The 13,403-nt window shown below is 35.3% G+C and overlaps 1 protein-coding gene across 3 annotated transcripts in view; it reads left to right on the top strand.

Moving 5' to 3' along the window:
* GPC5 (glypican 5) overlaps positions 1–13,403 on the top strand; it is a gene marked incomplete at its 5' end in the record, with an annotated part of 1,365,225 nt that overhangs the window by 239,514 nt on the left and 1,112,308 nt on the right. For all 3 annotated transcript variants that reach the window (XM_082434643.1, XM_082434645.1, XM_082434644.1), the window contains one exon: positions 10,272–10,960. In XM_082434643.1, the coding sequence (XP_082290769.1) occupies positions 10,272–10,960 (689 nt within the window). The remainder of the gene's footprint in view (positions 1–10,271; positions 10,961–13,403) is intronic.

Genomic DNA, 13,403 nt, shown 5'->3' with positions numbered 1-13,403 from the left:
TACAAAATCACGCATGGATAACCAAACCATTTATAGTGAAATACAGACCAATAGGACATTGCAATTAAGTACTTGTCAGGTTTCGGTCAAGCACTTAATTACGTCAAAGAAGAATGTTAATTATCCGGAAAGATGATTACATATATCGTCATACAAGTTGCCTTCCTTTGGCAACTGTATGTATGTATGTGGCTGGATTTTTTCATATATCTCAACCAAAACTGCATATTGTAACAAATTCAATCCAGAAGCAGATATGAGAATCCAGCTCTTTTTGATTATTAAGCCAGATATTAATGAAATTTGCAATAATATAAAATAATGCCACTCTCACACTAACATTTTTTGTTTTGGAAAATACAGTTTTTTTTTTTTTTTTGCAAAATCTATACTTTATTCTAATGTAGTAAGTTTGTTATGATTATTTTTAAGTGTACTTAGAAAATATTTTAAAATAATTACCAATTTTTATTTTTAAAATAATATATATTTATAAATGTAACCCTCCAAGATAAAAGCTCTACAGGTTTCTCAGTAACTTGTAAGAATGTAAAGGAGCCTGAGAACAAAAACTTTGGGAATCACTGAGCAATGTATGTAAATTTCAGAGTCATCAGCTTAGGGGTTTCATGTACTGTTATTTGAGTGGTGTTATATTGAACAAGGTCATATGGAACAAGAACAATGGCTTTGAAAAATCTGGCCTAGGATTTAGAGGAACGAGTGAAAGAAAAAATAAATGTACTCATATAGGATGTAAAAGAATCAATGTCATCAGATTTCAGGGCTAGAGTAAACAGGAGAGTGTGAGCCCTGAGAAGAGCATTGCATTTGGTTAGGAGGAGGTTGCTAGAGACCTCTGAACCATGTCAGTGGCTCAGGACAACCCCTGATCTGACCCAATCAGTTATTTCTGCCTGCCCAAACCTTCCACCCTTCCCTAATGGAACTTGAAGACTGTTACCAGCAAGGATCCCTGTTTCCTCAACCTTTATCTCTGAACGGAAATTGACTTCCTTGTTCTAACTAAATCCTGGTGCATCTTCCTTTACAGTCTCTTCAAATATAAACTTTTTTTTTTTTTTTGGAAGGTTGGATGTGGTAAAAGAGCAAGCAGTTTTTATTTCCTTCTCCACATGTCTTTGGTGATAAAGATCTTACATGGTATTCTTTTCAGAGATAAGGATGAATTTTTCAGTTAACAATTCCAAACATTAGAAAATACGCAGCTATTTGACTCCAACACAACACATGTAGGGCCTTCTCTTCATTTATTTTTGCTATAGTAATAGTAATAGTGTTGGTTAATGGTATTAGTTAATTTCCAAAAAGAGGAATAATTATAGTAGCTAATTTGGATTATTCCACATAATGGCTCAATGTGCTAAATTAACAATGAAATCTTTGCCTTTTATTCAGGTATATAAATAAAGTTTTGTTTTGTTTTGTTTTGGGCTTAAATACATACCAAACCTCCCAATTTCAAACGATTTAAATAGACTTTCAGTGTATTTAAAAAGAGACCATATATCCTACAGGTTCAGAACCCAAACTCTGGAGCCAGGAAGCTTGGATTTAAATCCATACACTTTCTATGTAAACCTTGAGAAATTCACTTACGTTTTTGGTGCTTCAGCTTGATCATCTTTAAAATGGGAATAATAATAGCAATAATAATAATTATTTTTATTATTGTTCTTCTAATTATTGTTATTGTTAAGAGTACCCACACTATGAGTTGGAAAATCAAGTGAATTAATTTACCAAAAGAACTTAATGAAACATCTAGCTTATGAGAAGCAAGTACATGGCAGAAATAAGGGATTATTATTATTATGATTCTTTAATGTATTTCGAGCACTTTCCACCTACAGGCACTATGCAAGTATGTAGCATGTACAAATTCATTTAACTCTCACAGCCACCCTATGAAATAGGTACCATTACTCTATTTATTTTCTGATGAGAATAAATGAGGCATATGGAAATTAAGAAATTTACAGTCACACAACTAGTATTTAACTAGAGTGGACTTGAACCTAAACCTATCAGAATGTATTGAGCTCCTGTGGGCCAAGGGTTGGGAGATATAAAGCTGAACAGGACCAGATCCCCCTCTCAAGGGACCCATGACCCCTCAGAAAAGGCAGGAGGTTACAGCAATTCGTAAAACGTTTTCTAGCACAGGATGTAAACGTAAGAGGAGGGAGAGTTCACCAGGTATCATCTTGTACTTACCCTATCCCACAGTCAGAACAGGCACTATCACATACATTTTATTAAAGATAAAATTGATGTTTAGGGAAGTTAAATGGCTCATTCAATTGGTATATGAAAGAGTCTAGGCTAGAATCATTGCCTCCTGAGTTTGCTAGTCAAAGGTAGACATTTTTGGTCTTCCATGATCAGTATTGTAATAGGCTGAATACTGGCCTCCAAAGATATCAGGGACTAATCCCTGGACTTGTAAATGTTACTTATAAGGAAACAAGGTCTTTGCAGATGTGATTAAATCAAGGATATTGCAATGGGGAGATTATTCTGAAATATCTGAGTGAGCCCTAGATGCTCAAATATGTCCTTAAGAGAGGGAGGCAAAGGAGATTTGAGATGTACACAAAAAAGACAGTGTGACTGTGGAGTCAGAGACTGGAGTTACTTACCCACAAGCCAGCAGCCCCCAGAAGCCAGCGGAGGGAAGGAACAGTCTCTTCTAGAGTTTCTGGAAGGAGCTCAGCTTACCCTATCTTGATTTCAGCCCAGTGGTTCTGATTTTTCTTACTTTTGGCATCCAGAATGGTGAGAGAATAAGTTTCTATTGTTTTAAACCTACTAAATTTGTGGTAATTTGCTACAGCACTCATAGGAAACTAATAGAAGCGTTCTCCATGGTTGGAGGAGTTGTGTGTTCCTTTATCCACATAGTTGCTCCCATTCTCCTCGAGAAAATTCCCCTTGGCACCTGCCAAAGACTCACAACCTGCTAGCACAGTACTAGTAGTAGTACTAGTAGCTAGTATGTACTACTACATACTGTCATTTATCAGACTTCTGGTTATCGTCTCTAACCAACTCAAGATTTTATTACTGACTTTCTTTCCCTTAATTTCTCTTGCCATCATTCTTTTCTACCTCAGTCTCCACTGATCTATCCAATATTCTGGCCTCCACACACGCCCTAGGTCACATTATTTTTCTTATTCAAGGAATATTCTCCCACAGTTCCCATGCCCCCTCCTCAGTCATCAGTTTTCATTTGTCTATCAAAGTACTCCTCTCAGCAAATGAACATCCAGTAAATTCTCCACCCTCAAAAAACCAGAAACCTTTGACCTCATATATCCCTTGGGCATCGGCCTTGGTTCTCTACATCCGTTACAAGAAACATTTGCAAGAGCGTTGTCTATAGTTGCTTCAATTCCTGTTCTCTTTTGTGCTCACATTCTGCTGAGGTAGATCTTGTCAATGTCAGTAAGAGCGTCTCTCTTGTCAGTTTCCATGGTCAATTGTTATTCCTCATCTCAGTTGACCTCTTAATAGCATTGAGATGATGGATTACTTTCTTCTACTGGAATCACTTTCTTCCCTTTGTTTCTTGCACACTCTGCTTTCCTGATTTTCTCTTTCCTTCACTGCCTTCTTATTCCCATTCTTTCTGCTGGCTACCCTCCTTTTCCTGAACATCTGCACTCTTCCCAATCTTCTCTCTTTGGGTTATTTCATCCAGCACCATGACTCATCAGTCTCAGATCTATATCACCAACCTCAACTTTTCCCCCGAGCCAAATTATAATCGTTTTGTCTAACTGTGTATTGATAAACATCATTCACATTTTTAATTGGCATTATCAACCTTAACATGTCCAAAATAGAACTTTTAATTTCTAACTCACACAATAAACATAGTGCATCCATAGTCTTGCTTATCTGAGTTAATGGCACCAGTGTATGTCCAGCTGCTGAGGTACAGACTTCAGAATTATCCTTCATTTATCCATTTCCTCTACACCCTACACTTGCTGTACAACAGTAAATCCTTTTGGCTATTCTTCAGTACCTATGGCCAGTGCCATTACTTTTTGCAAGTTGGCCCATGACCGCTGTAGTCCAGCCTTCAGTGCCTGTCACTCATCTTATTACTTATGTTACTGAAGCCCATTCCCTGGACTCCCTGCTTTCAGTCATGCCCCTGCCCCAACCCCTGCTCCACCCCTGTGGAGTTGATTCTCCACACAACAGCCACTGTGATCCTTTAATATGCAAACCAGATCACATTTCTGCATGTTTAAAATTATTCAGTAGCTTCCCATTTTACACATTAAGCCCCCAAACCCCTTTCCATGGTTTTATGAGGCCGCTGTGATCTCTGCCTGCTTCTCTGACCTTTCCCTCCATCACTCACTGGTCTCCAATCACATTGACTTAACTTTTGTTTTTCCAAAGTCAACAAGCTTTTCACAGCTCAGAACCTTGCATTCCAGCTCCTCTGAACCTGCAAATCACTCCCCCGTCCTCATGGCTGGGTCTGTTTCATCATTGAGGTCTCTGCTCTGCACTGATTTTATTAGTTACACAAGTGCTTAATTGAGTTTAAATTCTTTGAAAAATCATAAATTGACTTTTAGGAAATAAATGATTACAAAATGATATTAGAAATAGATGTGAAGCACCATGATGACCAAATTAATGGGGAGGGAAATGAGGAAGGAGAAAAGTTGAGAAAGCATTTTTCCATGCAGTGCTTATCCTAGGAGAACAGATTAATTACCAATATGTTAATTCTTGGTGATACAGATTAATATCACACTCACTATTTATTTGTATAGATGACTAATTTCTGAAGAATGATATTATAAATCATACTGCATAACATTTAAAGATATGTCATTAAATTAATATTCTGGAAAACTTAACTACACATGAAAAAATTGAGGAAATATGCAAATGTCACAGGGGTGAATTCAGTATAAACATAGACTGGAGAAAGAGGTAATTGCTTCTTATAATATCTGCAGAGTAGTTATAATGATCTTCTGATAATTAAATGAATTATTAAATGTGACTGTATTAAAATAATTGGAAGGCATTTTTGTAAAAAAAAAAGTAGGAGGAATTACAATTCATTCTAATGTGTGTGATAAAATCTGATTGAGAAATTGCTCTTTAAATGATCTAGCTATCTATTCATCTATCTATAATGCAGTACAGAGGGATACATAGTTTTTGGCACAAACTAGCTCTAATGTAGCAGGATAGTAATGAATTATCTGTTGCAGTAACAAAATCTGTGAGTTGAGAATTGTAATGCACAAATATGTAAATTTACTCTAAAAATTTCTCTTCAACACAGATACACATTGTAAAATCATCTGATTATCCATGGTTGATATGATTTAATCTTTCTTCATCTTTTTCATTGCTATGTTTGAGGATGTCTGTGGCCTTAAATTATAATAGGCACTTCAAATTTTGCATCTTAAAATGTTCACATATAGAAAATTATAAAGAATATGAAAAGGGTCATAAAATGTCTGTTCATGTCATACTGGGGAGGTTACTATAACAGTTATTTCATGATCATTAGTTTTGAAATCAACTTAATCTTTAAAGCAATAAAAGCCCCATAAATATTGTTTCTCCCATTGCAAAAAACCTACCTGCATGTAAATCTTCACTGACTTTTCAATGTGTCAAATTTGATTTCAAATCAATATCACCTGATTTTTTTTCTCCACCAGTTTTATTTAAATTTAAATCCTTGATTTAAGCGTCAGTAGTTCTTTGTACCTATAATAAAATTTCTCTAAAGGGAATGTGGGCTGGAAAAAATTAATATAAAGTTTCTAGTCATAGGTGTTTTGCTGTTAAATTTTCACAGAATGTTAATGTTGAACATTTAAGTAGATGCATGGACACCAAGCGGGGAAAGTGGCGGGAGGGTGGTGGTGAGATGAATTGGGAGATTGGGATTGACATGTATACACTGATACGTATAAAATGGATAACTAATAAGAACCTGCTGTATAAAAAATAAATAAATAAAATTTTTTAAAAAAAGAAAATTTAAGTAGATGCAGATAAACTTCATGCATTCCAAATTCACTTTCTACTTAATGAGATAATACATAAATTAATTTTCTCATAATGCTGGGAGAAATTATGTTTTTATTCAGTCAGTAATTAGATTGTAGCTTTTAATTCAATCTACCACTCTTAGGCATTAAAAGGATAGTTGGAAGTTTCCTGCCTTGATAGACTTGATCTGATATCACTGAAAAGAAGAGCTTATTGAAATTCTCAATGGAAAAACAACAAAAAGATCATTTTTCCTAGGCTATTTAATAAATTCCTTAGGCAAACCTAACAAATGTTTATTCTAAATATATGTTATAATTTTAGGCACATCAATAAAAAGCTATTACTTGTATAGCTTGAGTACGGGGTATTTTTTATTTATTAAAACTTTGTAATCAAAGCAACTGTATAGTTTCTCTTTAATAATTAAGTAGATATGATTAATTATTCAGCACCCAACCTACCTTGGATTTATAAACGCTGGTTTTGTATGTCAGTTATTCTTTTTCAGAACTGCAAGATATTTTGTTCATTTGACAATTCTTTTGACAAGTTTAAATTCTTGTTAAAATCATAATGTTATTTCCATAAAATGAAAGCACTCAACTTCATGGTAAACATAGTAGGAGAACAAAATGGTAGTTTAGGAAATTCAGAATTAATACAAACAACTAATTTTTAGTAAATTCAACTTCTGATTTTATGAACTTTTCAGAAAAAATTACTAACAAAGTTATCCAATTAGCCGGCTTCTAGATTGTTCAGTTACTGATATGTGTTTATATATTAAAATTTATGAAGTTATTAGGTCCAAAGATTCATAAAAGTATGTTTATTCCTAAGCATTAAAGAATCAAATGTATATATTATAGAACAACAGTTCTCACCATTGATTGAATTTAAGAAACGTTTATTGATAGAATCACAAATAGACACATTCAAAAATACATACATAACATGTTTAGGGAATTCAATTGACTGGAATATGTCAATATCAGATTTAACACAGATTGAAAGAAAAATCCTTATATTGTGATGGGTTAATAGCATAGTGAAAAACTGTTGTAGAATAAATCTATTTTTAGAAGCCATTTGTGTTCAGTATTTAATCAGATGTTGATATCTGAGAGTGTGCAATCTCTTATTCAAAGGGTAGTAAAATCAATATATAGTTAAGAAAACTAAAATTTTAATATATACAATATTAAGGGAAAGTTTTTAAATGTTGCTGTAATATGACTTTTTAATTTTTACCAGATTTTTAGTTATTTTGTTTAAAAAATAAAACTAAATCAGAGGAAAACTAGTCTGAAGTAAAGATTGTAGACCTTTTCAGAAATCTATTTTTTAATTATTAACTCAAACAGTAGTCAACTTAGTTTATTGCCAATAGTGCAGAGCAGCCTTATAAAGAAATAACAATATTTAGAAATACTATCCTCATTTTTATTTTGAATGGATGCTCCTAAATATTAAATATATTTTTAATATTGCTTTCGTAAAATAAACTTGCAAAACCTACTAGTTATAGCATCTGAAAATATAAATCCCATATATTCCTGAGTCATTGTAAATTATAACTTAATGGGAATGGAATTTATAAAGAAACACTTTATTTTTTACTTAAAAATTTTTTGTTTTAAATTGTGTGTTTGAACATCATTTAGAGTTGGCAGGAATCAGATGGAACACTTTGTATTGCCTAGGGAAGCATTCTACATTAACTGTACAGGGAATCATATGGCAGGTATCAATGACACAAATGCAGCTATAGCACATACCTTAGAAAACCTGGTGGAAAGCATGTAAGAGTGCCTGTGATATATGGGTTTCTTTAAATCTATTCTTATCTTAAAAAAAACCCTAAATTGTTTGCAAACATTGCTATTTAACAACTATTGGTAAATAAAATCATTGCAACTTCGCAATTCATAGCCACAAACAAATTGCTGAGAAAAAAAATGAGCCTGTATTATTGAAGAAAAAAATATAGTCTCAACAGTTTTATTTTAGTTCCAACTGCAAAGGTTTAATTTCCTTTTCACACTCAACTCCTGTTGGTCTGTGGGGACAGTGTAGTGGCTGAGATTGCAGCTCTGGGGTCAGACTGTCATGGTGGAATGCTTGCATAGAGAACGTGTCTCAGATTACCTGCAACTGCAGTGTTTCAAAAACTGGCCAGATCAAAAGAATCACTGAGGCTGCTTGTCACATATCGAGACTCCTGAACCAAGACAAATCTACTGAGTTGGAACTCCGGTGCAGAGACCCAGTGATCTGTAGTTTCCCCACACAGCCCAGGTAATCAGGCCAGTTGGGGAAACCTGGTGTTAATGCAGTCTCACTTGGCAGGGTAGCTAACCTGAATTGAAGGCTTCAGTCACCCTACTAATTCCATTCTTTCACACTTTCATTGAATACATAGTACCGTCGCTTATTCTCTAGTGGGCACTGGAGAGGCGTGGGTAAACACAGGAGTCCTGCCTAGTTAAAAATCTTGTTTCGAGTGCTCTGTGTTGCAATAGAGTTGCAACATCCTTTAAAGCTGTTGCCTTTGATTGTAGGGTAGGGGCACTTTCTTAGTTCCAGCTGCTATAACAGAATACAGTAGACTGGGTGGCTTATAAACAACAGAAATTTATCAGGGTACCGGCAGACTCCATGTCTGGTGAGAGCCCACTTCCTGGTTCACAGATGGACATCTTCTGGCCGTGTCCCCGTGTGGCAGAACTAGCAAGGGAATACTCTGGGGTCTCTTTTGTAAGGTCATTAATCCCATTCATGAGGGCTCTGCCCTCACGACCTAATCACTTCCCAAAGGCCTCCACTTCCAAATACCATTACATTGGAAATTAAGTTTCCACATAAGAAGTTTTGGGGGGACACAAACATTTAGTCTATAGCATGCACCTTGAAATACCACACTAAAGCCGGGAACTCAAGAGGAGTCAGTCTTGGAATAGAATCAGAATACATGGTATTGTATTTTATCTGTCTGTGTTCTTTATGAAATTTTTTGTTTGTTTTTATGACATTATGGCATATTCATGACACAGTTTCACTTCATTAGTAGCTCTCCCTGCAACTCTGCTTTTATCATTTCATTTTATTCTACTGTTCATCTCTTTTTATAATATACCCAGTGGTTTGATTGCTGAATTATTGTGTGGTCTTTTACAACCTAATTTAAAATAACTGTAAGATTGGGGTTATGGGAGATAATTTTATTGATGAATTTTATAATTAATTATATATCGACACAGTCCAGTATCATATTTAGGCTAATTATAAAATGTAATTACTAGGATATCCAAGGTGGTTGGCTGCTGTCTAAAGCTATCATTTTGAAATACAATTTTCACTTGCTGATTACTACAACCTCCTTTAATTTGTGGATAAATCATTCTCTGTTCTTTCTGTGGAGAAATTGATTTGGAAGCATTCATTACAGAAGTAAGATAATAAAATATCCCACAGTAAAGTCTTTGAAGATAAGATGATTAAAACAACAGATGACAGACAGTTCAGAAGGCGGTCACACACTTACTTATTTTCATCAGTTAATGCAAGTTATGATTTTCCCACTGCTTAACAAGATTTGACAGTTTTAAGGATGGTTTAATCATGAAATGGTTTATTTTCTTTTTAATTTGAACATTCTAGAAGCCTGACAATTCTCAGGTTTCCCTTTGGGAATTTAACCTCTCTTTGTAGTAACTAGTCTATAATCTGCTAGCTTTCATTCTGAAAAAAGAAAAGAAAAAAGAGAAATCATAAAAATACAGTAAGTGTTGAGTCAAATATTTAATGTCATTGTCTTTTATAAATAATGAACTCATGATTGGAAATTGTTCTCTTAGTGACATTTTTTTTTCTATCGTTAGCAGGTTATAAATGACTATGAATAAAATCAATAAGAATTTACTATACATGTAACTTCTTTTTGATTTCTGTACTTTTTGTGTCTGATCCTAGGAAATACATACCTATAAGACGTGTGTGTTGTGCGTAATGCCCACCTTCCACCAGGCATTATTCTTGGGAAGCTAACTTGGGTTTAGTAGGCTGAGCATTCCCATTTAGATTCTTAGGTTAGTTTTGCTGCATTAAGCTCATTTACTGTCTGGAGCAAATGGATGAACAGTTTTAATATGAATACTAAGACTTTTCATCCTTTACTTCTGCTTTTGTTACAGAAACCCTTGAAACTCTCATCAGACAAGGAGAAAACTACACCAGTATATTGTTCTGCAACACCTACAGGAACATGGCCTTAGAGGCCGCTGCTTCCGTCCAGGAGTTCTTCACTGATGTAGGGCTCTATTTATTTGGTGCGGATGTTAATCCTGAAGAATTCGTAAACAGATTCTTTGACAGTCTTTTCCCTCTAGTCTACAATCATCTCATTAACCCTGGTGACAGTTCCCTGGAATACTCAGAATGCATCCGGATGGCCCGCCGGGACATTAGTCCATTTGGTAATATTCCCAAAAGAGTACTGGGGCAGATGGGGCGATCGCTGCTGCCCAGTCGCACGTTTCTGCAGGCGCTGAATCTGGGCATTGAGGTCATCAATACCACAGACCATCTGCACTTCTCCAAAGAGTGCAGCAGAGCCCTCCTGAGGATGCAGTACTGCCCGCACTGCCAAGGCCTGACTCTCAGTAAGCCTTGCATGGGATACTGCCTCAACGTCGTGCGAGGCTGCTTGGCACACATGGCAGAGCTTAACCCACACTGGCGTATGTACATCCGGTCATTGGAAGAGCTGTCGGATGCCATGCGTGGGACATATGACATTGAACACGTGCTCCTGAACTTCCACTTGCTCGTTAATGATGCTGTGATGCAGGCTCACCTTGATGGACAGAAATTATTGGAACAGGTAAGCAGCCACTCAATGTTTACTGATTTCTTAGAACTCAACAATTAGCTATATATTACATAAAGTGTGTTGATTATAAGCACATCATCATGTACTTTAAATTATGGCAGCTTAACAAGCTAATACTTTAGGAAATAGTAGGAGAATGTATGAGTTATCATATTCAATTCTAAATATATTTTACATCTTAACATCAAAATTTTGGTTAGCTGAAGTACCAGTTTCTCCTCTAAGTAGAAGTCTTCTTATAGGGTTAGTTCAGTGAGGTAGAGAGGGCTCAGTTTTAAAATCAGGACCAGTATAGATTTGATTCTGCTGTCTGCCAGTAATTCTCAAGTCCCTTAGCTTCTCTGAGCCTCAGTTTCCTCATTGATGAGAAGAAAATAGTAACACATAACTTTTGGAGTATTCTTTTGTGGGAAGATAGGCAATCATGTAGGCATACTATCTAGTATGGTGCCTGGTACTCCAAAAATGGGTAGTTATTGTTGGTATTTCAAAAGTATTCAGCTTTAAAATAGAAAATGCCAGTTATATAGTCATTAAATGAAAACCTGATATCTTAGGTTTCAAAAGTGTTTCTTCAGAGACTCTCCAGAATCTGGCACAGTCGTGGTGTGATGATTTTTTAACACATGGTGTATATGGCATCACAGTGCTTTCTTCCAGGAAGACTTTAAGAAACAAAATAATCAAATCAAAGGACGTAAGAGTTTTCTATTTCACTCACCTTCTGTAGAACCATTTCAAAAAATATTCCCAGGCCCTTTAGTAATAGTTCTCATATCCCATACAGTGAAGTAAGACACGCTGTTGCTGTTTATCCTAAATCTTTTGTCCTGAAATAAAATTATACTCTTAGTGCCAACAGAATACATCTCCCCACCCTGGCACTGATTTACTGAATTAATAAACATTCTCATTATTGGCTTTGTAAGTCTGTTCCTTTCATTAATTTCCAATAGAAATTGGATATGAAAATCTTTATGTCCAAGCACATACCCCCCCTTTTCTTGCTAACTTTCGAGGTCTTTGCAGTGCCTGTGTGAGCCAATATGGTACCTTTATGCAAATTAGACATGGTGTCATCTTTCGGTGGATGTCATGCCATGCTGTGGCTCAGCAGGTCCAGCGTGAGCTGGATTTCACTTCTCACTCCTGATCCATTCAGCTGGGTATCCTTATGTAGTCAACAAGGCTCCCAACCATATGCAATGGTGCTGGTCTTTTTGCAGTATCTCATTCCTTTAGGGAGATCATACATGCACCAAAACTTTTGCAAGGTATATAATAAACCAACTCAAAATGAGGTTTATAATAGACTTCTAAGGTTTCATGTATTTCATAGTTATGAGGAATAAGCATTTAGGTGCAGGAAACAAAACATCAATAATATTGAGTATCTCTAGAAGGAAAACAGGTACAAGAAATCTGAAACCAAGTCTAGATTTGAATTATTATATAATTTCGGACAAGCCATTTAACCTCTCAGGGCCAGAGTTTTCTAATATATATAAGTGAGCTGATTTTTAAGATTCTTTTTATTATATATTTTGGAGACTTGGAGGGTCTTTTTGTATCCTTAAAGTTTATCACATAGAAAAATATCTACTTTTTCTATTCCAAAGGCTAAACTAATACAGGTTTGTAGTTAGAGAGACATGTTTCAAATCCTGAGTTTGCTACTCATTAGTCATGTGTTCTGAACAAGCTACTAAAACCCTCTGAGTCTGTTTTGTCTTGTGTGAAGAAGGGAGTGATGGTTTAAGTGAGACAAGGTAAGGCTCTGACATTCGTAGATACTTGGTACCTGAGAAGCTTGCTTTATTCTTTCCCTATTCTGGGGCCAGCCCTGAGCAAACCTCAGTGAAGCAGGTTACTTTAGTATCATAAATGATTAGAATCATCATCATGCTTGTGTTCTATAAACAAATTTTAAACAACACTTTTGTCATATGAAACTCCTTGGTGGATTTTCAAAGAGCATTCTTTCCTTTAAGCAAATAATTCTATTTCATTTAATAAATGGTCCTTAACTATCTTGAAAAACATCAATTATTACTAATAAATTGTAGATTCTTTTCCAAATAAAACAACTGAGATTTTCTTTTTAACTTATGGTGACAGAGGAGAAACTGACTTTAAATTCCTTGAAAATTGGCTCATTATATTTATTTCTGCCAACTTCAAAGTGATTTATAAGCTGTTTATCAAGCTTTGATAACCAGTTCACACATCAATGAATTTAATAAATTCAAAATAAATTACTGGTGAGCCAGAAAATAATGACTTTCTCACATTCCCAAAGCAATCTCTGAGATCTAGTACTTTCAAGTCTATTCCTCAGTGAATACGTACAGACACTTTAAGAAATCCATAGGGGAACCTGATGTATCATACTTCTGCTGGATGAATTTCAACTGGAAAAAAAAATTCTCAGTTT

The sequence above is a fragment of the Balaenoptera physalus genome, assembly GCF_965194825.1.
Source record: "Balaenoptera physalus genome assembly, chromosome: 18".
Lineage (NCBI taxonomy): Eukaryota > Metazoa > Chordata > Mammalia > Artiodactyla > Balaenopteridae > Balaenoptera > Balaenoptera physalus.
This window is presented reverse-complemented; position numbering and strand designations above follow the sequence as displayed.